The sequence below is a fragment of the Pygocentrus nattereri genome, chromosome 19 (genome assembly GCF_015220715.1).
Source record: "Pygocentrus nattereri isolate fPygNat1 chromosome 19, fPygNat1.pri, whole genome shotgun sequence".
Lineage (NCBI taxonomy): Eukaryota > Metazoa > Chordata > Actinopteri > Characiformes > Serrasalmidae > Pygocentrus > Pygocentrus nattereri.
This window is the reverse complement of record NC_051229.1, coordinates 26,150,599-26,177,944: the sequence shown is the minus strand read 5'-3', so window position 1 is coordinate 26,177,944 and position 27,346 is coordinate 26,150,599. Positions and strand designations below refer to the sequence as shown.

General features: G+C 39.0%; 1 protein-coding gene across 2 annotated transcripts in view; it reads left to right on the top strand.

Moving 5' to 3' along the window:
- LOC108411523 (PC3-like endoprotease variant B) overlaps positions 1 to 27,346 on the top strand; it is a 219,783-nt gene that overhangs the window by 130,233 nt on the left and 62,204 nt on the right. For both annotated transcript variants that reach the window (XM_017683140.2, XM_037530903.1), the window contains exons 7-12: positions 5,736 to 5,773; positions 7,069 to 7,148; positions 7,419 to 7,507; positions 7,827 to 7,999; positions 17,473 to 17,688; positions 20,303 to 20,406. In XM_017683140.2, the coding sequence (XP_017538629.1) occupies positions 5,736 to 5,773; positions 7,069 to 7,148; positions 7,419 to 7,507; positions 7,827 to 7,999; positions 17,473 to 17,688; positions 20,303 to 20,406 (700 nt within the window). The remainder of the gene's footprint in view (positions 1 to 5,735; positions 5,774 to 7,068; positions 7,149 to 7,418; positions 7,508 to 7,826; positions 8,000 to 17,472; positions 17,689 to 20,302; positions 20,407 to 27,346) is intronic.

The following is a 27,346-nucleotide window of genomic DNA, read 5'->3' as shown; positions in this document are numbered from 1 at the left end:
TTTCTACTAAATTTAAAAACTACTAAATTATAGTACTAATTAGAAGAAAACATAAAGAAATAAGACATTTTAGCTGTGTGACAGAGCTGTGAATGATTCCAAAATAGCTGAGAGCTAGTATAGCAGAGTTTCATAAACAATGAAGCTATAATGAAATGATTATTCAGAATGAAATTCTAATAAAATGCATATCCAGAATATAGCTATAATGTGAAATGAAGGTCCTTAATGAAATGTGATATGTATGTTTATTCTGTGTACAGGATATATTGTTTACTTAGAATATTAGCGAAACAGGACATTTACTGGGAGTATTCATACTTTCCCATAAGACTTGATTTGATATAATAAAATTAATATGCAGCTAATATTCAGAATGAAACTATAATCAGACAAAAATAAAATCCACAATTATTGTAAAATACATTATGTCCAGAATGTCTATTTCAAAAGTATTGATCAAATCTTGAGGCATATAAGTTGAGCACAATTTACTAAGATGCAGTAGATACTCTGTGTGAGTTATTTTTGAATGAAATGAGAAAAAAAGATGAATACAGAAATTGGTTCTGGACTTTTAAATCCACAAATGTCCTATTTTGTAATGCGGCTGAAATCCTGGTTTTATATTATTGGTGATGGAAACTTTGGTCATTAGCTGATGATGTGAAGCAGGTGTGGTAAAGCGGATAAAAATGATCCCTGCTGTGGTCCATCAGGATGGAATTTGAGGAACACTGCTCAGTCAGAATGAGGGAAGCGTGGTGTGTGTTTTGAGTAGTGTTTGGTGTGTGTGTGAGAGTGTGTGTGAGGCTGAAGCTGAGAAGAAAAGCAATCATGTGGAAGAGTCTCCTACTGGAGTGTGTGAATGAGGGAGCGAGGAGCATCAGCGGGAGAGCAGGTCATTTAGATAAGCCTGTTTTACACACACACACACACACACACACACACACACACACACACACACACACACACACACACACACACACACACAGATGAAACAAAGCTGGTCTTTGACTTTTTCATAGATCTTTTACTTTAACATCATTTCTAAGAAAAAGCATTAAAAGTTTGTGTGTGTGTGTGTGGGTGTGGGTGTGGGTGTGTGAGTGTGTATGATCCAGTCTGCACAGCTGGGGGACGGAGCAGGAGTGGGGTGTGTTTCTATAGTAACGCCTGCAGGCTCCCAGGGTGGGACAAAGACAGAAATCTCTGACTCGTTTCCCTTCTATCAACAGCACACTCTCAGAGGGAGAGAGAGCGAGAGAGAGAGAGGGAGAGAGAGAGAGAGAGAGAGAGAGAGGCAGAGAGAGAGACATCATTATTAAAGAAAAGTCAAATTACTCTTTCTCCCCTTACCCTAAATTTAGTCCATCAACGACGTTTGCTGTCTGAAGTTGTCCTCTTTCATTTTGCACTAGAGCTCTGAGGCTGATATAGTTATGTAATGAAAGCTTACATCCACAATTTCAAAATACATAGCTTATAACAGCAGTTGCAGAAATCCTAAAGACCTTTTTTCTTTATTTTGTCTATTTTTGTAGGTTTAATAGACATATATGCCTGCAATGACTGGCCAATGCATTGTTTACTTAAAAACAAAAGCACACTGCAGTGCTGTGTAATGTTCATATGATCCATGATTCTGACAGCCTACATAGATTAAAATGCACTCCGTAATGCTCTCAATGCTCTATCTTATGTGATACGCAGTCACTGTAAAGTTGTTACAGTTGTATGCAAAAATTTGAACACCTCTGGCCAAATCACATGCTTTGTTGGTTTTCTAAATGAAAATAAGTTACATGAATACATCCTCTCCAAGGAACAAATGTATTATTTTATGCAGATTTTATTTATTTATTTTTATATAATTTTAACATTTGAGCATTTTTTATGAAGGATTTATTTTAGACATTTTTTTCAAATATGCTAAAAACAGCAAACAAACAGTAATTATGCAGTAAAGTGTGTTTTCTGTAGACAATGAGTTTAATGTAGAAAACCACCAAATGTGTGATTTGACCAGGGGCATCTAAGCAGCTGGACATGATATGCCCATAAAAGAAGAGTTCAGGTCACCCAGAATAGTTAGTCATCTAAATGGATAATAGTCATAGGACTAATCAGTTAGAAATCATTGTAAGTTGCAACTGTAATCAGTAACAGTGTACCTTGTATCTCCATTTTACAACCACAATTCCAATGAAGTTGGGACGTTGTGTAAAACATAAATAAAAACAGAATACGATGATTTGCAAATTCTTTTCAACGTATATTCAATTAAATACACTACAAAGACAAGATAGTTAATGTTCAAATCGATAAACTTTATTGTTTTTTGCAAATATTCACTCATTTTCACCAGCGCTGTGTGCGCAGAGTGCACAGCATCATTAAGGACCCCTCCCACCCCAACCACAAACTGTTCAACGTACTTCCATCCGGGAGGAGATACAAGAGCATCCGGGCCAGAACCAGTCGGCTCAGGTCCAGCTTCTTTCCCTCCACAATCACTCTGCTGAACTCCACACCTCACTGATAACACTACCACTCATACTGCACACAGCGGACTATGAACACTGCCTTTCATACTACACTCACCAATCAGAGCTGTTGTTTTATTCATTATTATTACCATCGCACAAATTTAACATTCTACTATGTAAATAACACATCGCAACAGTTATTCAATACAGTGTACATCTCCAACATGTTCATGTATATATCTACACACCTATAATCTATTTTTTTGCATATCTATAATAGTAATTTATTCTATATACTGTAATGTTGCACTATGTCTATTTATTGCACACTTGCACAGTCTCTTTTTGCACTGTTTGCTACTATTTGCACTTCTCACTGACCGGCCCCAAACTGTGAGACTTGGCCCCCACCTCTCCTCCACTCGTATGCTTAGCACCGGCTCACCACAAGGCTGTGTGCTGAGCCCCCTCCTGTACTGCCTCTACACCCATGACTGCAGTCCGGCCTACGACAGCAACCTCATTGTCAAGTTTGCTGACGATACCACAGTGGTCGGACTCATCTCAGAAGGAGACGAGACAGCCTACAGGAAGGAGGTCCTGAAGTTGGCAGCTTGGTGTTCAGAGAATAACCTGGCTCTGAACACCAAGAAAACAAAAGAGATCATTGTTGACTTCAGGAAGCACAGCACTGACCCAGACCCCTTGTCCATCAACGGCGAGTGTGTGGAGAGGGTCCACACCTTCCGGTTCCTCGGAGTCCAAATCTCAACCGACATCACCTGGACAGACAACATCACAGCTGTCATCAAGAAGGCTCAGCAGCAACTACACTTCCTGAGAGTCCTCAGGAAGCACAACCTGGATTCCAACCTGCTGCTGACCTTCTACCGCTCTTCCATCAAGAGCCTGCTGACGTACTGTATCACAGTGTGGTACGGCAGCTGCACCATGGCAGACAGGGAGAGGCTTCAGAGGATAGTAAAGACAGCACAGAAGATTATTGGCTGCCCTCTCCCATCCCTGATGGACATCTACACCTCCCGCTGCGTCAGCAGAGCGAAACGCATCACAATGGACAGCTCGCACCCCGGATCTGTACTGTTTGACCTGTTGCCCTCAGGAAGGCGGTACAGATGCATCAGATCAAGGACAAACAGACTTAAGTACAGTTTTTTCCCAAAAGCAATAACACTTCTCAACTCACAGATGCACTGATAGTCTATCCCCAGACTTCCATTACCCACCTACATACCAGTCTATTCCCAGACTCCATTACCAGCTACTGTGCAATACTCTGCATACGGAAATGTACAATCATACTGTACATGTGCAATTATACTGGAATATGTGCAATATTTAGCAATGTGCAATATTTAGTGACATACAATACAGCTGTAAATATCTCCATATTTATATCTTGTAAATACATAGTTTTTTATTTTGTTTCTATATTTATTTCATATACATATATACACATATATACAAAACGCATAGAACTGTGCACAACCCCTCCCCATTCTATTCTGTGTCATTTGTTTACATTGTGTGTTTGCACTGAGATGGAGTTGCTTTTAATGTCATTGTACTGTGTATAGTGACAATAAAGGCATTCTATTCTATTCTATTCTGGTGGATGCTAACTGCATTTCGTTGCCATGTACTTGTACTGAGTAATGACAATAAAGTTGAATCTATCTATATCTATCTATCTATTTTGAATTTGATGCCTGCAACACAGCATGTTTACCACTGTGTTACATCACCTTTCCTTTTAACAACACTAAATAAGTGTTTGGGAACTGAGGACACTAATTGTTGAAGCTTTGTAGGTGGAATTCTTTCCCATTCTTGCTTGATGTACAACTTCAGTTGCTCAACTGTCCGGGGTCTCTGTTGTCGTATTTTGCGCTTCATGATGCGCCACACTTTTTCAACAGGAGACAGTCTAGTACCCGTACTCCTTTACTACGAAGCCACGCTGTTGTAACACGTGCAGAATGTAGCTTGGCATTGTCTTGCTGAAATAAGCAAGACGTCCCTGAAAAAGATGTCGCTTGGATGGCAGCACATGTTGCTCCAAAACCTGAATGTACCTTTCAAGACTAATGGTGCCTTCACAGTTGTGCAAGTTACCCATGCCATGGGCACTAACACACCCCCACACCCCCATACCATCAGAGATGCTGGCTTTTGAACTTTGCGCTGATAACAGTCCGGACAGTCCTTTTGGCCTGCCTTGCCGCTTACTTGCAGAGATTTCTCCAGATTCTCTGAATCTTTTGATCATATTATGGACTGTAGATGATGAAATCCTTAAATTCCTTGCAATTGCACGTTGAGAAACGTTGTTCTTAAACTGTTGGACTATTTGCTCACGCAGTTGTTCACAAAGTGGATGCTCCCTTTCAGGAATGCTCCCTTTATATCCAATCATGACACTCACCTGTTTCTAATTAACCTGTTCACCTGTGGAATGTTCCAAACAGGTGTTTTTGAGCATTCCTCAACTTTTCCAGTCTTTTGTTGCCCCTGTCCCAACTTCTTTGGAACAACTTCTTTGCCGGCATCAAACTCAAAATGAGTGAATGTTTGTAAAAAACAATAAAGTTTATCTGTTTTATCTTGTCTTTGTAGTGTATTCAATTGAATATAGGTTGAAACGGATTTGCAAATCATCGTATTCTGTTTTTATTTATGTTTTACACAACGTCATTGAAATTGGGGTTGTAGTCAAATTTTGGGTTTATTACACAATGAGACACAATGTGAAAATGTCATGATGAATGACCCAATAGAGAAGGTACAGAATTGCTTGGAATAAAATCTTACTACATTAATTTACTTTTTTTTTTTCCATTTGTTTCCCCAATGTAGTCATTTCAAATTCCATCCACTAGCTAGGTCTGCCCCCCAGTCACATAATGCTCGGAGTAGTAAGAGAATGAAGGCCAGCACATGCTTCCTCTGGGTCATGTGAAGTGCCGCACCATATTCTTGAAGCACCACTAACACAACGCTATTGGACAGCTGGAATGTGCTTGGAGGATGCGAACCGCCAGTTCTGTTGCATCAGCTAACTATCGTGCTGTTATAGGGAGGAGAGGAAGGGCTATACTGCCCACACAGAGAGAGGGAGACCAACTGTGCTCTCTCGACCTCATCAAACTCACAATCTTGATGATAAAGCCAACGATTAGACAGCTCTTAATTTGGTTTATAACTGGACTCTTCTCTGCTTTCTAGGTGTGGATCATTCAAACCTGGACTTAAGGAAGAATTTTGTGAGTGTTTCTTATAGTTTCTGAAACCATACACACACACACACACACACACACACACACACACACACACACACACACACACACACACACATACTATCCCTTTTAGAGCAAAATCTGCTGTTAGAGAAGCTGACGGAATAGAGGGGAATTAGATGAATTCTATACACACTGTAATCTGGCTGCTGCTGCACAGATCAAAGCGAATGGCGCAATGGCTGGTTTTCTTTTTTCTCTTCAGTAAAAGCTTTGCCTGATTTAATGAAAGACACATCTCTCCTACTGGGGACAGACGGAGGGACCCCAGCAGCGTGTGTGTGCATGTAGCAGGGGGTCTCTCTCATCTCCTGATTACATCAGACTGTCACAAAGACAGGATGTTCCGTGATTGTTTTTTGGATGTTTTTTTCCATCATGTTTACCAGGTTTGATTGAAACAGAAGATAAACAGCGAACTGTCAAATCTGCTGACTAATGGCTACCTAGTGTCTGTAGGGGGAGAGGAGAGCAAAGGCTTCACTCCTAATTAATAATTGAAGGGGGAACTGTAGATTCCAGTTTACATTCTGGTACACTTAGTTGTCATGTAATAGTGCTTTGTGTCTTTATGCTCACCTGGGATGTTGGCTTGAGTTGTCAATGACTTTTCACTAAAATCACCCAGTTGATTCACCTGTTCAACCAAATCAAACCTTTTGTTAGCAGTGTTTACATGTTATTGTTATGTTATATGTAAATAAAATAGTAAACATTATAATGTCCTTATAAAAACCACATAAAAAGGCGTACTGAATTAACTTTTAAGCACATTAAGAATGATCACTGTGATTTTGCTTATACATGCACATATACCTCAGTTTTGCGATACAGATCACCATTTAAAACACAGATTACCCATAGATCATCCATAGATCCTAATGGGCCTCTAATAGATCCCCAACAAATTGCTGATAGATTCCATATAGACCACCCATTGTTCAACTAAGAATCCCTAATAGATCCACAGTTTCCACACAGATCACCCATGAATTGTCCATAGACCTCTCATATAAACCACATATATCACTCACAGATCACCCAAATATACCCCACAGACACTCCTTAGATGACCCATTTATCAACATAGATCACCAACAGATCACCAACAGATTAATTTAAATCATTCTGACATCATTCTAGTAGATCACCTATAGACATTCAGTAGATCTAAATCTATGTCCAAATATAGATGCTCACCTTAGTCTGTTGGTGTTTTGGCTGTTGTGTTTCATAGGTTTGCTCTTTGTTTGTATTTGTAGGAGGCATTTGCAAGTTTTGACCTGCGTGGCGCTCATGGCCTTTCACATGATCCAATGCCACAGAGGGATGAGGAGAATGGGTACTCTTACATTCCATCAGGCGAACACTTGCATACCACAAGCTTAGTTTTCATTACCCCAGTTTTCAGCTCAGTGATAAAGCTTGTTAATTGGCACTACCTGTCCTGGCTTATAGAAAGACAGAAGAACATTAACAGTGCCTTGGCACTCCATGTAAACTGTGTTTTATTAATCAATTTATCAGATAATTTATTAAGTAATTAATTTGTTTATTTGTGTGTGTGTGTGTGTGTGTGTGTGTGTGTGTGATCATTGTCATACTTTCCCAGCCATGGTACAAAGTGTGCAGGTGAAGTTGCTATGGAAGCTAATAACTCCTTCTGTGGAGTGGGCATTGCTTTCAACGCACGCATAGGAGGTGAATAGAGCACAGGGGGATCCAGCAAATGCATTATGCTACAGTACATTACATTACAGTAAACGCGAAAGTTCTGTGTTGTAATACCTCATAAGTTTGAATAGGACTTATGTTCTGTAAAGCTTGTCCAGCCTTGTAACAAAATAAGACTTAGAGCATTTCTGAACATTTGGGGGACCCTAAATGACATCCTTTGTCATCATTGTCAATGACTTTCATTTAAGCACAGTAAATGGCCTTAGATCTGTGAGCAGAGCACAGATAGATGAATTCCTATTCAGACAGCCTTGATGTGTGAAGGCCCAATTGCTGTGTTGAGGTATTCGTCTGCTGGATGGATCAGTGACGGACTCCATGGAGGCCACAGCTCTCACTTATAACAATGACTTCATCCACATCTACATCTGCTGCTGGGGGCCACGGGACAATGGGGCCGAAATGGCAGGACCAGGCACTCTGACGGAGAAAGCTCTACACCTTGGAACACGCAAGGTACACACACGCTAACCAATATATATTACATAGCGACTTTAGGAAGAGAATTACTTATACTCACTGACCACTTCGTGAGCTTTACCTGCCTTATAACTCCACTGAATAGGTGCACAATGTCCTGGTACATGCTGTAACCCACCTGTTGCTGCACAGTATATCAACCCTATACCCTGCCCTTAATTGGTTAGTTTCTGACCTCAGGACTGCTGTTGACCACATAAAGTTTAGATGGTTGACTGTTTCCAGCATAGCAGTGACACTGATGTGGTAGTGTGTTTGGTGCTGGTACGAGTGTATCAGGCACAGTGGTGTTACTGGAATTGGTGTTGGTGTTCACTGCTAGGTTGAGAGTGGTCCAACTCTCAAAAATGTCCAGCTAAGAACAGCTCTCCAGTCAGAACATGATTACAGATGAAAGTTTTGAGTTTGGATAATAAATTGTACAGCAACACATGGACTATGGTGTCTAACTGTACACAAGCATGGAGGAGATACAAGGGAAGGGTTTAAAATAGGGAAATAGTCTCTAGTAAAATACCTATATTTGAAGAGGAAAACTGTTCAAAGGTCCTAATAATAGATTTTGAATTATTATGAATAAAAAATAATACTAAAAGAAAAAAAGATGCCACTGCCATCAATGACTGGGAGCCAAAGAAAGCAAAATAGACCTTTATGTAGCTTTAATAGCCTTATCGAACTTCTGCCCTGCACAGTTTAACAAAGCAGCAATGGAGGGTTTCTGGTTTTTAGCCTCCCTCAAAATCAACCAATCCCTATCAACCAATCCTGTTGGTTGATATTATCTCGAATATGGACAGAAGGCTAGTCTGACATATATTGCGCAAAGTGGCAATATATGGGCATTGGCAAGTGCCATGAACATAGCTAACACTGAAACACAGCTTTAAATTTCTACATTACAGTAATCTAATCACCACACTGCAGAGAGATTAGGAGCTAGTGAAATTTTCAAGCTACTTTTACTAGGAGTCTATTTAAGTGATGCTTATTAGTCCCACAACGGGGAAATTTCACCTCTGCATTTAACCCATCCATGAAGTGAAACATCACATACACACCAGTGAACACAAACATACTAGAGGGCAGTGAGCACACTTGCCCGGAGCAGTGGGCAACCCTATCCACAGTGCCGGGGAGCAGTTGGGGGTTAGGTGTCTTACTCAAGGACACCTGTCATGTACTGTCAGCGCTGGGGATCGAACCGGCAACCTTCTGGTCACAGGGCCAGTTCCCTAACCTCCACGACTGCCCACTCAAGGTTCTAGGCAAGGTGTCCCAAGGTTTTAGGCAAACCTCTGTGATCACAATCTCCAGGATTGTAAAGATGCCTGTGAATAATTATTTATCTTGGAGCTGAGGAGCATTTTTAATAAAAATGCAAGTAAATCTTTTGCTGTACAGCCCATGTTTGCTCTCCACTTCAGTTTTACTCTCTTTTTGATTGGTTACCTTGTTAAAAGTGAAGCATGACAAGCGGAGCTTTTCATCTAAAGTTGAACATTTTGGTAACACTTTATTTGAAGGCTACCTACACTGAATAATGTGTTTATGAAGCATTGAACATTTATTAAGTGCTTATGCTTATGACATAAGATGTTTTATGAAATAAATGACATTGTACTGACATAATATGAAAAAAACATTGAACATATTTACAGCACTAAACATATTTAAAACACTATACATAACTATTTATGCCAGTATTCTCAAGATAACATTTTATTGATATCAGGTAAAATATGCCTGGAAAACACCCCCATTTCCCTCCATGGCATGGATGATTGATGCAATTTTATATCACATCAGAAGGTAGATTATGAAGGAATTTGATACCCTAAAACTAAAGTGATGGATATTTGCTTCATTTATAACACTGTTATGAAGTATGATTCCCACAAGATGTATTTTATAAGTTTATAAGACAGATGGCTATTTATGAACAATACATATCTGTTCTATGAATGATTTTAAGGCCCTCAAACTAAAGTGGTGACACATTTTCCGTTCATAACACCTTCATGTGAAAATGAAGATAATGTTAAAATGAAATAAAAGACAATAAATGGAATTTTACAACTTTATTTATAGCAAACACACAAATTTCACAAATATTGCTCCAAGTCACATCCTTAACCATATTACTGACTGTAAAGAGCATCTAAAAACAAACACAGTGTGCCTCGGAAAACACAAATATCTGCGCCTTATACATTTTATGCCTGTATACTTGTCATTTCTTGCCCAAAAAACAGCAGCATCAAGCTCATACAACTTCCAATGTCTTCCAAAACAAAGATATTGCTTAAGAAAACAAAAAATATAAGTCCTTCTTATAAATATATGGCTGCTAAAACAAACAAAAAAAAGCAGAATTACAAGCTCCCACTTCTTCATTTTTATTTCTATGACCGAACAATGGGTAAAAGCTCCCCTTTGCCCTTCATTTCAGTTATTTGTTTTTTGATGTCTGCAGTGAGCGCAGAATGGCATGTATCTGCGAATGCACCAAGCTTTTGTCATTCTATGATGGAAGGCTGGCAAAAACATCTGGTGAGGCAGTGCTGAGTTCTGTGATGGGTGCAGTATGGGCAATTGTGTTCCTGTCCACACCCAGGCGGTCAAAAGCTCTCTGTATTGATCCAGCTTCCTTGTAATACTTTAGGGCCTTCTTGTACCTGCTTATCCCACCAGCCATGGCCTTCACTGCAAGGGAAAATAAAATTGTGTTAATGTGTAAAGGAAATACCTTAATAATTACCTGTTTATAATAAATAAATAAGTAAGAAAGAAGAAATAAAGTAGGTCAAAGCAGCTGCAGGCCGCGTTTTTTGGGAGGTGATATTATCGATAACCTCGATTTTTTAACTACTAAATATCCTGCAAATTATTTTTAAATATCATCCAGGCCTTGTAAAAGCTAAAAGAGAAAAAAAGATGGAAGGCAGATAGAAAGGGAAAAAACAAAACAAAAATCTGACAGCAGAGTGTACATCCTTGGTAATGTTATTTATGAAACACATAGGCTGTCACCTCATCTGTGTCATTGCTGTCTCATGAAGTCTTGTATTTATTCCGGATGTCAAAAGTCATCTAAACTCAGGCTAGCATGCAAACAAATAATTCATCTCAAGAGTTAGCCTTAAACGTTTGCAGCATCCTGCAATAAAATCCTTTAATGCTACTCTACCTTATAAGTTAACAGTTAGATCTTTCTCTTTTGATGTTGTCTTTGCTGGTGTTTTACAGATATCCCACTCCCTAGCAGGAACAGAGAAATAATCAAAATCATGAGCATAATCTGTAGCATCCATGGGCCTGCATGATGCACATGCACGCAAAGGCCTGTTGGAAGGGGAGTCCAAGACCCAAAAATACTTGTTCTTGCATAATGCTTCTTTAAATAAATCGGGAATTCCAAGTTATATTTTTCAAGAAAAATTCTGAAAGTATTTATTTTAAAGTAATTATTAAACCTATTTAGACTGCTATTGGTCATGTGATTTCTGATTTCTGAAGTGCAAACTCAGAAGCTGCCTTATGAAATGGTAACGCTTAACATTTTAACAAAGCTTGGTAAAGTTAATTAAAACAGGTATTTAATTGACTTGTTAATCTGTTATGGTTTGTGAATCTTATTAACATTTGCTTTATTTGTCAAACAGTATTGTGTAAAATGCTTCTTACCAAGATCACCTTTAAAGCAAACATTTATGGTGACTTTGACATGTGCTCAGTACAGTCCTTCCACATTTGAACAAATATCTTCTTCTTCTTTCGGCTGCTCCCTTTAGGGGTCACCACAGCGAATCATCTGCCTCCATCTTGCCCTATCCATTGCCTCCTCTACTTTTACACCAACCATCTCCATGTCCACCTTCACTACATCCATAAACCTTCTCTGAGGTCTACCTCTTCTCCTTCTACCCAGCAGCTCCATCTCCAACATTCTTTGACCAATATATCCACTATTCTTCCTCAACACATGTCCAAACCATCTCAACCTGGCCTCTCTGGCTTTATCTCCAAACTGCTCCACCTTCACTGTCCCTCTGATCTGCTCATTTCTAATCTTGTCCAGCCTTGTCACTCCCAATGAAAATCTCAGCATCTTCATCTCCGCCACCTCCAGCTCAGCCTCCTGTCTTTTAGACAGAGCCAAAGTCTCCAAACCATACATCATAGCAGGACGCACTACTGTCTTGTAAACCTTCCCTTTCACTCTTGCTGCTATCCTTCTGTCACACATCAGCCCTGACACCCGTCTCCACCCACTCCATCCTGCCTGCACCCTCTTCTTCACCTCTTTTCTACACTGTCCATTGCTCTGGATGGTTGACCCAAGATATTTGAAGTCATCCACCTTTACGACCTCTACTCCTTGCATCTTCACCTTTCCACCTGCCTCACTCTCATTCACACACATGTATTCCGTCTTATCTCGACTGACCTTCATTCCTCTCCTCTCCAGTGCAAACCTCTGCCTCTCCAGATTCTCTTCCACCTGCTCTCTACTCTCACCACAGATTACAATGTCATCTGCAAACATCATGGTCCATGGAGCCTCCTGCCTGACCTCTTCTGTCAACCTGTCCATCACCATTGCAAACAAGAAGGGGCTCAAAGCTGATCCCTGATGTAACCCTGCCTTCACCTTGAAACCATTTGTCACTCCAACTGCACACCTCACCACTGTGTCACTATCCTCATACATGTCCTGCACCACCCTAACATACTTTTCAGCTCCACCTGACTTCCTCATACAGTACCACAGTTCCTCTCTTGGCACCCTATCATATGCCTTCTCTAGATCCACAAAGACACAATGTAGCTCCTTCTGACCTTCTCTGTACTTCTCTACCAACACTCTCAAAGCAAAAATTGCATCTGTGGTACTGTTTCTGGGCATGAAACCAAACTGCGGCTCACTGATCTGAACCTCTCGCATTAGCCTTGCTTCAACAACTCTTTCCCATACCTTCATGGTGTGGCTAATCAACTTTATACCTCTGTAGTTACTGCAGCTCTGCACATCAGCCTTGTTCTTAAAAATGAGGACCAGTACACTGCTTCTCCACTTATCAGACATCCTCTCACTCTCCAGGATTTTGTAAAACAACCTGGTTAAAAAGTCCACTGCCTTCTCTCCTAAACATCTCCATACCTCCACAGGTATGTCATCTGGACCAACTGCCTTTCCATTCTTCAACCTTTTTAAAGCTGCCTTCATTTTAACCTTACTAATTCTCTGCACTTCCTGATCCACTATCTCTCCCCCCGTTGTCCTCCTCTCTTGTTTTCCTCATTCATTAGTTCTTCAAAGTCCTCCTTCCATCTACTCAACACTCTCTGTTCACTCACTAGTACATTTCCCACTCTGTCCTTTATCAGCCTAACCTGCTGTACATCCTTTCCAGCTCTATCTCTCTATTTAGCCAAACGATACAAGTCCTTTACTCCTTCTTTACTGTCCAGTCTCTCATACAGCTCATCACAGGCCTGAGCCTTTGCCTTTGCAACCATTCTTTTTGCTATGTGACTAGTCTCACAGTACTCCTGCCTACTTCCTATTACTATTTGAACAAATATCTCAAACCAAAATAATTAAACAAACATAATCAAAACAGACTAAGAAATGTTAAGAATGTTGTACACAAAATCTAAAGCATGTCACCATATGCATAATGGGCAAACTACTCAAACTCACTTCTTATCCATCTGTTGTCATAGTGGGATGACTCTTTTTTGGCTTGTGGTTTAGCCTCTTCATCAGATGACAGTAAAAAGTTGAAGGACCTAGCAGACTCTGAGTCAGAAGATATCATTATGCTGGAAGGCATTGCTATAACAGAGACCAAGAATACAAAATCAATATTCATTATTATTATTATTATTATTATTATTATTATTATTATCATTATTATTATGTGATTTTAAAAAATTTCCAAAAGAGTAACTTTACAGAAGAAGGCAAAAACTTTATTTTATTTGAAGTATTTCTGCACCGCTTCAAGCAAAATAAAATAGAGAAATTTTGCTGGTGTAAGACATTTTGTTTGTGTGCAATTACTTTCATTTTTTCAGTATAATGCAAGCTTTAAGGCTCCCCTGGGCAAAGAAATACTGTAGCTGTTAACAATAGCTTGCTAGCTAGTGTAGTAGGTTTCCTGTCTAACATGGTATGTTTAGCCAATTACTGTTAAACATTCTACAGATAAATGTGTATGACCTGTATCTCTGTTTGACACTACACTGATCTAAAGTCATCAGTAGATTAGAGATGTATCTGTGCAAATGGCAATAACATACAGGCATTGTATAAACACCACTAAACATATTTTCAAAAACATACAGACATTTATGCTGTATAACATATGCATATCGGTTTCAACTATTTGACTCCCAAGGAGAAGGTGAAAAAGCTTTTTGGATAGAAGTGTATTGTTTTGAATAAGTTTACCTGATTTTATGACAATAAAGTGCATGTAATGATAACTTTCTACTGCTGAAATTGGTGAACCATTTTATATACAAGTTGATGTTGTTACAACCTAAATGGAATCACTGCAATACTGGAAATTTTAAATAAACAAACGAACAAAAGACTCAACACACCTGAACTTGAAGACTGGCCTTTCTCTAGTGTTGTCAGCTGGCTCTGTAGGAAGGCTTTAGAAGCTTGAAGCTCTTTAAACTTGTCTTCAAGAAAAGAACACTTTGTCTTTTCAATCTCGACCTGGGCCTTCACTTTTTGCAGGTCCAGAACTGCAGATGGATAGTCTGACTTGGGAGCAATACTCAGGCTTACACATGGTCACAAGCTCAGTGAAATGCCCATAACACTAATGGCAAAAAATAAAAGGCTATTGGTTAAGGCATTTCTGGACTGCAGTGTCAATAAATGAACTTTTCCATTGATATTTATTATTTATTATTAAGACTAATAAATGAGACAGGGAGCAAAGTCATTTTTGTATTTCCAGCACACAAACCTTTTGTCTTAGCAAATGACTGGTCTGACTTGGTGGAACACGGTTCTGCAATTTGAAATAAATAGCGTCACATTGTCAAACTTTCAATGTAATAAGGACTCTTTAAAAAGTTTAGCTATACAGTAATATGATGTTTACTGCGATATACATATCCAAACACTGTCAAAATGAACAGTACTTATCATAGCAAAGTAACGTTACTTACATTCAAACAAAGTTAGCTAGGGTTAGCTAACCTAGCTGATGAAGTTAAAAGTCAAGCTAGCGATAAACATAGAAGTTAAATTAGCAGGTCGACAGCCTGCTAACAACTCTGTTTCTGTAGCTAGCTAGGTTAGCTAGATTACTTGCTATGTGGCCCTTTCCATTAACTGCTCGGTGCTCTGAAACTTTAGCTCGCTGGACGTCTGACCATCCCGATAGTCAGTGCATCATATGGGTCAATGCAGTTCACTAGCCAGCTAACTTTAGCTAAGCTAGCTTATGGGGCTCAATTATCTGAACTTTACGTTACTTCTGCGTAATATTATATGTAGCTATCAATTGAATCACACAGCAAATAAAAGTGTAAAAGAGCTTTAAATATGCAGCGCACAGCATATTTGCATTTATCTTCAGTGCCTTTTTTCGTGCCTTTTCGGGATGATTTGTGTTTGTTGCGGGACCCTGGTAAAGACTGCGTGGGTGGGTGGCGTCGCTAAAAGTGCATGTACATTGCACAGTATTAAAACGCTTACTAAACTGTCTTTAGTGCTGTATAGACACCTTCTTAATATGTATTTGATTAATTAAAGAGAATATTAAAAATATAGTTGTATTGCTCCTGTGCTGCTGTTATGGCATTGGATTAGTTAACCAAAAGCTAGTCATTGTCATTATGTATTAGGAAGGCTCTTCTATGATATCAAACAAATGAATCAGTTGGTACAACCTGTAAAAGGTACCAGTTCTGAGCTTGATACTGCTTTTTCATTGCAAAGGCAAGAAATATACAGGCATAAAATGTATAAGGCGCAGATATTTGTGTTTTCCAAGGCACACTGTGTTTGTTTTTAGATGCTCTTTACAGTCAGTAATATGGTTAACATTAATGTTAATGTAACATTCCATTTATTGTCTTTTATTTCATTTAACATTATCTTCATTTTCACATGAAGGTGTTATCGATGGAAAATGTGTTACCACTTTAGTTTGAGGGCCTTAAAATCATTCATAGAACAGATATGTATTGTTCATAAATAGCCATCTGTCTTATAAACTCTACATCTTGTGGGAATCATACTTTATAACAGTGTTATAAATGAAGCAAATATCCATCACTTTAGTTTAAGGGAATCAAATTCCTTCATGAAGCCGACAAACATACTTCTTAACAGATAAGCACTGTCCTAGTGACACTACTGAAAGACCAAGACTTCATATATGTGGTTTAAGAGAGAAGAAGAATGACATGAATCAAAAGCAATACTTCATACATAAACTGTAAAAACAACCTTTATGTATCTATCTCTGTCGTAATCTACCTTCTGATGTGATATAAAATTGCATCAATCATCTATGCCATGGAGGGAAAAGGGGGTGTTTTCCAAGCATATTTTACCTGATATCAATACAATGTCATCTTGAGAATGCTGGCATAAATAGTTATGTATAGTGTTTTAAATATGTTTAGTGCTGTAAATATGTTCAACATTTTTTCATATTATGTCAGTACAATGTCATTTATTTCATAAAACATCTTATGTCACGTTGCGAGAACCGGCATAAGCACTTAATAAATGTTCAAGTAGTGCTTCATAAACACATTATTCAGTGCTTCTGAAAGCGTTATGAAGCCCATATGTAGGTAGCCCTCAAATAAAGTGTTACCAAAATATCAAAGGTTGAAGATGACAAATTTAGTTTTTAAAAAAATCTTGAATCTCATGCCAGCATTCAAAAAAGAACTTAAAATCCAACAAGGATGTTTAAATCCAACAAGGATGATGCTTATATAAAAAAATGACAAAAAAAAATTGATTTTTTTCACAGATATCATTAGGCCATCTTTGAAGGCGTAGACTTCATGACTTGGAATATCAGTATAATCGAATATCTGCTGGGCATACAGTATGTGTGTCAGTGGTGGGTGAAATATTTTGAAAAAGTACTGAAGGCTTAAATGTGTTCAGGAACATATTCCATTACAATGCATAAAAGAGAAACCTAATCACTAACATTACTAGTTTAATTGTCATTCAGAAAAAAAAAGCTCCATAACACTGAAATTAATGACTAATCAGCACATTGATTTATCAGTCTACTGAGGCTTTAGCAGGAACTTCAGTGTTTGTAAAGAAGCAGCCAATTGAGTGTCTAATCAGTATGTTTGCTACATGAATATACATTTCTGAATATATATTCCCATATATACCTGCATACCATTACATCCCAGCCCTGGTGTGGGAATGTGTGTAGGGTCGAGGTGGCAAGGGCAGCATCTTTGTGTGGGCTGCTGGTAATGGAGGGATGATGAATGATCACTGTGGAGCAGACGGCTATGTTAACAGCATCTATACCATCGCCATTGGAGCTGTCACTCACACTGGAAGCCCTGCCTCCTTCGGGGAGCCCTGCCCAGCTGTCATGGCCGTCACACTTACGGGCAGCAACACCATCAACTCCCCGCCGCTGGTGAGGTTACCACGGCAACTTGCACAGGGAGACATTTATTTGAATATTTGTTTAATATATTTTTGTACATTTATTTTTTATTTTTTAGCATTAGATAGAAAATAGTCATTTTCTACATTTTTTACAACATCAGTCTTATAGGAGCAAAACAGAGAAACAGAAAATAAGAAAGAGCAAGAAGGACAAAAAAGAAGAAAAGACAACATATAAGAAAGGAAAGCAGAGTAAGAGAGATAAGAAATAGAAAAAGTATGACAGAGGGAGAGAAAGAGGATAAAGACAGACAAAGGGAGAAAAGGAAGAGAAAAAGTGAGAAAGAGCAGAAGAGGGAAAAGATTAAAAGAATGAGGAAACAAAAAGGACAAGGAGAAAAATAAGAAAAAGAAAAAGTAACAGAGAGAACATAGAAATGAAAGACAGGAAGAAAAAAATAAAGAAAAACGAGAAAGAAAAGAGAAAAAGGAAAAACGGGAAAATGGGAATAGAGAAAGAGAAGGAAAAGTGGGGAGAGCAAGAAGAGTCAGTAAATAAAGAGAGAGAGGAGAGAAAGCAAGAAAACAAAAAGTAATAAAGGATAGAGCGATTAAAGAGAATAAGAAGAATAACAGAGTTGGGAAGAGGAAAGAGAATAAGAAAGAGATAGAAAAAAGGTAGAAAGAATAAGAGAGAGAGAGAGAGAGTCTCTCTGCCAGGCTGTTCGCTATATTTAGCTTATCCTGAGAGATTTGCCAATTAACACCTCGCCGTGTATCATCAATGATCCGCTGTGGCCCGCTGTGTAACCGGGACATGAGCAGCTACAGTTAACTGTGTGTGTGTGTGTGTGTGTGTGTGTGTGTGTGTGTGTGTGTAAGACATAAAAAAGAAAGTGATACAGTGAAAAAGACACAGAGTGGAGATGCTTCAATTTGACTCTCATTAAGCTTTAGATTGTATATTAACACCTATATTACATACATTATTATATACATACACCTGTATTATAAACCTAATGCCAATATTTATATACATCAGAGTCAATATATGTGTGTGTGTGTGTGTGTGTGTTTGAGGTGTTAATTGGGGGTGAAGAGAGCTGTTGATGTGTGAACACACAGTGCAGGAGTGTGAGGAAGCTGCAGGGTGAAATGGCAGCTCATAGACTGTGAATGAACATCAAACACAGCGAACTTCCACAGATAGTCTGTCTCTCTGTATGATTGCATTGCAGGTGCACATTTGATGGGAGCTACTGATGTATTAACAACATGTGTGCCTGTGTGTGTTTTTGCGTGTGTGTGTGTCTATGTCTGTATGTCTCTGTGTGTGTTTCTGTTTGTGTGTGCACATGTAACCCTGTATGTCTTTCTGTGTGTGTGTGTGTGTGTGTGTGTGTGTCTTTCTGTGTATGTGTGTCTCTGTATGTCTTTCTGTGTGTATGTGTGTCTCTGTATGTCTTTCTGTGTGTGTGTGTGTGTGTGTGAGTGTGTTTGTGTGTTTGTGTGTCTGTATGTATTTCTGTGTTTATGTGTGTCTCTGTATGTCTTTCTGTGTGTGTGTGTGTGTGTGTGTGTGTGTGTTTGTGTGTCTCTGTATGTCTTTCTGTGTTTATGTGTGTCTCTGTGTCTTTCTGTGTGTATGTGTGTCTCTGTATTTCTTTCTGTGTGTGTGTGTGTGTGTGTGTCTGTATGTCTTTCTGTGTGTGTGTGTCTGTTTGTGTGTCTCTCTCTATATATCTGTGTCTCTGTATATCTTTCTGTCTATGTGTCCCTGTATGTCTTGATGTGTGTATATGTGTCTCTATATGTCTTTCTGTGTGTGTGTGTGTGTGTGTGTGTGTGTATGTCTTTCTGTGTTTATGTGTTTCTCTGTATGTCTTTCTGTGTGTGTGTGTGGGAGTCTGTATGTCTTTCTGTGTGTGTGTGTCTCTGTATGACTTTTTGTGTATGTCTCTGTATGTCTTTCTGTGTGTGTGTGTGTCTGTATATCTTTCTGTGTATGTGTGTCTCTGTATGTCTTTCTGTGTGTGTGTGTGTGTGTGTGTGTATGTGTTTGTGTGTCTCTGTATGTATTTCTGTGTGTATGTGTGTCTTTGTATGTCTTTTTGTGTGTGTGTCTCTGTATGTCTTTCTGTGTGTCTGTGCGTGGGTGTCTGTATGTCTTTCTGTGTGTGTGTTTGTGTGTGTGTGTGTGTGTGTGTCTGTATGTCTTTCTGTGTGTGTGTCTCTGTATATCTGTGTCTCTGTATATCTTTCTGTTTATGTGTCCCTGTATGTCTTTCTGTGAGTATGTGTGTCTCTATATGTCTTTCTCTGTGTGTGTGTGTGTGTGTGTGTGTGTGTGTGTGTGTGTGTGTGTGTGTGTCTGTAAGTCTTCCTGTGTGTGTGTGTCTCTGTATATCTGTGTCTTTGTATATTTTCTGTCTGTGTCCCTGTATGACTTTTTGTGTGTATGTGTGTCTCTGTATGTCTTTCTGTGTGTGTGTGTGTGTGTGTGTTTGTGGGAGTCTGTATGTCTTTCTGTGTGTGTGTGTGTGTGTGTGTGTGTGTGTGTGTGTGTGTGTCTCTGTATGTCTTTCTGTGTATGCCTGTGTCTGTGTGTGTGTGTGTGTGTGTGTGTGTGTGTGCGCATGTAGGTGACGGTATCTAACCTTGGTGATGGCTGTATCACACAGTTTGCGGGGACATCCAGTGCTGCGCCAGCTGCAGCAGGAGTGCTGGCTTTGGTTCTAGAAGCTAAGTGAGTCCACTCTCACACAGATTCATACACTGACACACACATGTACAGTTATGTGCAAAACCTCACCCTCGATTTAATGTCCAGTCAATAGCTGCTAAGTACACTTTATTCATTTTGCAGTACCAGTACAATAGCAAAAATCTTATTTTCAACAGAAAATCTTTAACAACTGAACAGAACATTAAATTTTTAATTATTAGTGTTCCCTTATTACAGCTTCAGTTCTTCAACGTTTTTCAAAGTTATCTGCAGAGATGTTTTTCCACACCTCCAAAGTTCAGTCTTAGACATTTGTTGCATTTCCTGATTGTAACAAACCAGATCCTGGAAAATAAAGTAAGTTCACTTATCAGCAGTGTTGCACTGCTTAGCTCTAGTGTTAGCCGAAGGGGAAGCTCCTCATGCTTGTTGTCCCTTGATTCTTTTTGGGTAACAAAATGTGTTTACAGTTGTAATTCTCATCAAGCTGCTAAATACTTGTGCTACTGTATTTTGTTAGCCTCCTAAAACTAGTTCAATGAGTTATAAAAGTAGTCTGTAAGCCTACAGTCCTGCATTAGTTTCAACAGCCCTATGTTAAGTTTCGCTTTTGAATATCTGCTTATCATTACAGCTACTCGCATATCAACTCGCATATCTCCAAACAAAGGGAAATAAGTCTAAAGTGTAGACATGAGCACAGTCAGCACAGAATATAAATTGAATGTAAAAGTCATTTATTAAGTAACTATATAATTAGCCATCTCATTATGTAGTCGTCTACAGAGGTATAAAGTTGATGAGCCACACCATGAAGATATGGGAAAGAGTTGTTGAAGCAAGGCTAAGGCGAGAGGTTCAGATCAGCAGTTTCATGCCCAGAAAGAGTACCACAGATGCAATTTGTGCGTTGAGAGTGTTGGTAGAGAAGTACAGAGAAGGTCAGAAGGAGCTACATTGTGTCTTTGTGGATCTAGAGAAGGCATATGATAGGGTGTCAAGAGAGGAACTGTGGTACTGTATGAGGAAGTCAGGTGGAGCTGAAAAGTATGTTAGGGTGGTGCAGGACGTTGTATGAGGATAGTGAGACAGTGGTGAGTTGTGCAGTTGGAGTGACAAATGGTTTCAAGGTGAAGGTAGGGTTACATCAGGGATCAGCATTGAGCCCCTTCTTGTTTGCAATGGTGATGGACAGGTTGACAGAAGAGGTCAGGCAGGAGGCTCCATGGACCATGATGTTTGCAGATGACATTGTAATCTGTGGTGAGAGTAGAGAGCAGGTGGAAGAGAATCGGGAGAGGCGGAGGTTTGCACTGGAGAGGAGAGGAATGAAGGTCAGTAGAGACGAGACGGAATACAATACGTGTGTGAATGAGAGGGAGGCAGGTGGAAAGGTGAAGATGCAAGGAGTAGAGGTCGTAAAGGTGGATGACTTCAAATATCTTGGGTCAACCATCCAGAGCAATGGACAGTGTAGAAAAGAGGTGAAGAAGAGGGTGCAGGCAGGATGGAGTGGGTGGAGACGGGTGTCAGGGCTGATGTGTGACAGAAGGATAGCAGCAAGAGTGAAAGGGAAGGTTTACAAGACAGTTGTGCGTCCTGCTATGATGCATGGTTTGGAAACTGTGGCTCTGTCTAAAAGACAGGAGGCTGAGCTGGAGGTGGCCGAGATGAAGATGCTGAGATTTCCATTGGGAGTGACAAGGCTGGACAAGATTAGAAATGAGCAGATCAGAGGGACAGTGAAGGTGGAGCAGTTTGGCGATAAAGCCAGAGAGGCCAGGTTGAGATGGTTTGGACATGTGTTGAGGAGGAATAGTGGATATATTGGGCAAAGAATGTTGGAGATGGAGCTGCTGGGTAGAAGGAGAAGAGGTAGACCTCAGAGAAGGTTTATGGATGTAGTGAAGGTGGACATGGAGATGGTTGGTGTGAAAGTAGAGGAGGCAATGGATAGGGCAAGATGGAGGCAGATGATCCGCTGTGGCGACCCCTAAAGGGAGCAGCCGAAAGAAGAAGAAGAAGAAGATTATGTAGTCGTCTAATGAATGTGTTAGTGCTTTACAGGTGACTTACAGGATTTTTGTAATGTATATTAGGAGTGGGCTTTACACATGCAAGAAATATCACTGCTATATAATTATTAATACCACCTTTATTAGAAAAATGAAAATGTGCTTTGTATTATACAGAAGCTGTTGTTCTTTTCAGAAACTAAATCCAGAATTGTTATGAACATATACTTTGCATTTTCAACTATAGATTTCTAAAGGTGCTAAAGACAACCAGGTCGCTAACACCCAATCCTCCACACACACTCTGCTTGAGAGTTTCCATTAGAATTTGAAAACGGTGATCGTGATCCGCCCTCACTGCTATGCTCATTTGCATACTAAAGAGGACACCTGTGGAATATGCTAAAGAGTGAATGAATTAGAATAACATTGTGTTTGGCAGCCTGGTGCTGCATGTGTTGCAGGGATGACTCGGAGCTACTGTTTGCTGTGTGTGTTCTCATAGTGAGTGAGTGTGTATAAACAGTGGAGACACACTCACCACCACCGCCCCCTGCACTAACACGCACACACACACACACACACATTGCACTCACTCACCCCACATTTCTCTGCATGAAAACATCCTCACTAGTTTTTTAGATACAGTTTTATAATCAGGACTTTGTGTACTGTACAGATCTTTGATTTTTCTGTATGTATTACCAAATCGAATTGTACTCTCTTTTCTCTTTTTCGTTTTTCACTCTCTCTCTCGCATTTCTTTTTTAAAGCCCCTTTATTTCTCTCTTCCATCTTATTCTCTCTCTTCCTATTATTCCTATTCCCTTTTTCACTCTTTCTCCTCCTGTTTTCTAGTCTCATATTTTTTTCTCTGTGTGTCATCTTTTTCTTCTTTCTTACTCTGATTCTCTCTGTGTCTCTCTCTCTCTTCTTTTTTTATTCTTACTATACCATTGTGTCTTTCCCTCTGTCTCTCTCTCTCTCTCTCTCTCTCTCTCTCTCTCTCTCTGATTAATCAGTATGGTAGCCGACTGTAGATTCTCTGCAGGATCAAGGCTCTGCCTCCCTAATCACTATAAACACACCACTGAGTGCATCAGGAACACACACATACACACTCACTCACACACACACACACACACACACACACACACACACACACACACACACACACACACACACACACACACTGAAAACACAACACACACACACACATGCACACACACTGAACACACACCACACACACACACACCAACACATTTGTCTTATGTTAAATGTGGGAACTCCCAATAATTTCCATGGATTTATATATCGCTGTACCCAAGCAATTACACCTACTTCTAACTATAATGTTAACCTTAGTAACCAATATACAATCATTCTGCTCTTTTAGTTTTTCCAAAAAAAACTCTGTCAAAACAGCTCATGTTCAAATGAGGACCAGTAAAAAGGTCCTCACTTGTATAAAATCTTATGTTGTTCTTTCATTGTTAGAACAGGTGGTGGCACAGTGATAGCAAAACATGTACATGTACACAGTTAGTGCACACACATGGTACACACACAACTGCAGTTCTATATTTTTATTGTGTTGGAGTCTGTTTAAAGCATGGCTGTGATATGTGTCCATTCTCTAAGAATTCTGTGTGTGTGTGTATGTGTGCATGTATGTGTGTCTGCAGGCTGCTCTAACGCCACCATAAATTACACCCTGTCCAATAATAACAAGTACACTGTTGTCTACACCCAGCCTTGCCTTAATCATTGTGTGTGTATGTGTGTGTGTGTGTATGTGTGTGTGTGTGTGTGTGTGTGTGTGTGTGTGTGTGTGTGTGTGTGTGTGTGTGTATATTTGTATATCGAGAGACAGAAACAGTGACATTTTTCAATTATTTACAAAACATAATATTTATGACTCATTCCATTCAGATATTGATACTGTAAAATTGTTGCTGGGCCCAGTGTGCCTACAGGAATAGAATAGCATAGAATAGAATAGAATAGAATAGAATAGAATAGAATAGAATAGAATAGAATAGAATAGAATCATTGCAAGAACAATGTCTTGTCAAGTCTGAAAGTGTTTTCCTTTCTTTTCTTCTCTTCAGTGTAAAAAAAATTAATGTTGTCTTACAGCTATAAGGTAACTGATTACATAGGTTATCTTGGCTTAACTCAACTTGAAGACACTAGAATTCACTTGACTCAAAGTTCTTGATCAAAAGTTCTTCTACCTCACATGTTTTAGTTCTGCTTCTCAGTTACAATTGTATGAAAAGGTTTGGGCACCCCCTGTCAAATGATTTTGTCAAAAGTTTTGTTGATTTTCTTAGTGAAAATAAGTTCTGCAAATGTAAATATACTATTACTGTTTATTTGCATATTTGACATATTGGGGAAAAATGTCAAATGTGGATTCTGCAAATGTTATGTTTTATATTATATTGTAAAAAGTTTTTATTTTACAACCCCATTTCTGAAAAAGTTGGGATGCTGTGCAGAACATAAATAAACATAGGATGCAATGATATAATGATATGCAAAAAGACAACATATCAAATGTTGAAACTGAGAAGTTGTATTGTTTTCTGAAAAATATATGCCAACAACATGAATTTGATGCAAATAACATGTTCCAAAAAGTTGGGACGGGGGCTTGTTTGCTACTGTGTTTCATCACCTCTCCTTTTTTTTGGACTTTTACCCAGTTTTCTCCCCAATTTACTCATCTCCAGTTCTACCCACTAGTTAGGACTCTCCCAGTAACATGATACTCTCAGTGCTCTGAGACCTGTGAAGCCAGCCACTGCATCACCATTGGACAGCTGAACACATTCAGAGGAAAGTGCCAACTGCCAGATCTGTTACATCAGCTAACAGACGCCTGTGCTGCTACCATCACGTTGAGTGATGGGAGGAGAAGAGTTGACCATCCTACCCACCCAGAGAGAGCGAGGCCAGTTGTACTCTCCTGGACTCCTGGCTATGAATGGCTGTAGCATCACCAGGGATTGAACTTACGATCTCTTGATGATAGGGCCTTAGACAGTTGCCTCACTCAGGAGCCATCGCCTCTTCTTTTAACAACACTCTGTAAGTGTTTGGGAACTGAGGAGATACTTGATATAGGATTTTAGCTGCTCATCAGTTTGGGGTCTCCTATATCGTATTTTTCATTTCATACTGAGCCAAATGTTTTCAGCGGTGATAGATCAGACCAGTTTAGCACCTGGACTTTTTAAATAAAAGCCATGCTGTTGTAATACGTGCAGAATGTGGTTTGACATTGTCTTGCTGAAATAAACAAACTTTCTGAGCCCATGCAGTGATTTTCACTACAGAAACATGTCTGTTTTTAATGCAGTGCCACCTGAGGGCACAAAGATTGTGGCCAGAAAATACTGTTGTTCAGTCTTTTCCAGATTCTCTGAATCTTTTAATTTTATTATGTACCCTAGACAATGAAAAGCAAAAGCTCTTTGCTTTTTTATGTTAGGAAATGTTATTCCTGAATTATTGCACAGTTTGATCATGTAGTTTTTCACAGAGTGGTGAATCCCTCCTAATCTTTGCTTCTGAAAGACTCCTGGAATGCATTTTCATCATGTTACTGACCTGTTACCAATTAATCACCAGGTGTTTTTTTTTTTTTTAGCATTACAAAACTTTATCAGCCTTTACCCAACTTTTTTGGAACATGTTGTTGGCATCAAATTCAAAATGGGCATATATTTTTCAAAAAACAATAACATTTCTCATTTTCCACATTTGATATGTTGTCTTTGTACTATTTCTAATTGAATGTATGGTTTAAATGATTTTCACATCATTGGAATTGGTTTCATTTTTACTTACATTTTATTTGCACAGCATCCCAAATATTGTATATAAAATTTGTATAAAAATGTTAGAAAAAAATAAAAATTTTTCAATACATTAAACCCAAATAAATAGAAAATGTGTGTTACAGTTTGCAGTAAAATGCCGTATTGAAGTTTGTTCTCTGTAGATGATATGTGCTTATTTTCACTTGACAAACCATAATTTATCTGAGGAGAGTTTAAACTTCTATTGCAATAAATATATGTTAGAATCGCTAAAATGTATCACTGTTGTGTTCTGATCACTCTCTCTCTCTCTCTCTCTCTCTCTCTCTCTCTCTCTCTCTCTCGCTTGCTCCCTTCTAATAGCTCTAGCAATTTCATAATAGCCATACGCAATCACACACAGGCGTCTCTCACTTACACACACTGCATGTGAGCTGATAGAGAGAGGTGGACGTAAAGCTGTGAACAGGTGTGTGCAGTGAAGAACAGAGTAGTATTGATCTGTCCATCTTTGGGTTAATAGATTCTTCCAGCTTCCTCCAGCCTCAGTCAGACCTCATTCCCTCAAAGCAGAGACACACACTGCTCAAACTCATACCGACACTACAGCAGTATTTGTGTGTGTGTGTGTGTGTGTGTGTGTGTGTGTGTGTGTGTGTTTGTGTGTGTATATGTGTGTTTTATACCCTAAAGTTCAGGCTTATTATTTAGTTATTTATATTAAGACTTTTCATTCATTAACTACTATGAATTCATTCAGCTAATGCTATAAATTATTCTGTACTATGAATTATTCAGTGACAGAGCTAATGCAGTTAATTATAGTTTAGACTTATTACAGAAGTGCATTACTGTATAAAGCATAATATATAATTTAATATTGTCGATGTCATATCAAACCTTCAAAAATGTCCATTCTTTTGAAAATGGCAGCTGTCCTTAATGTTTTGTAAGTGTTCATTAAGACTGGTTGAGGAGAAATATAGAGTTACTGTTTCAAAACATTCTAAAATATATGATGTAATGATGGAATACAAAGTAATATACGGTATTAAATGTGATTTCAAAATATTAATTTTAGAAATTCTCAATTTTAAAAATGACTAAAAGTAAACT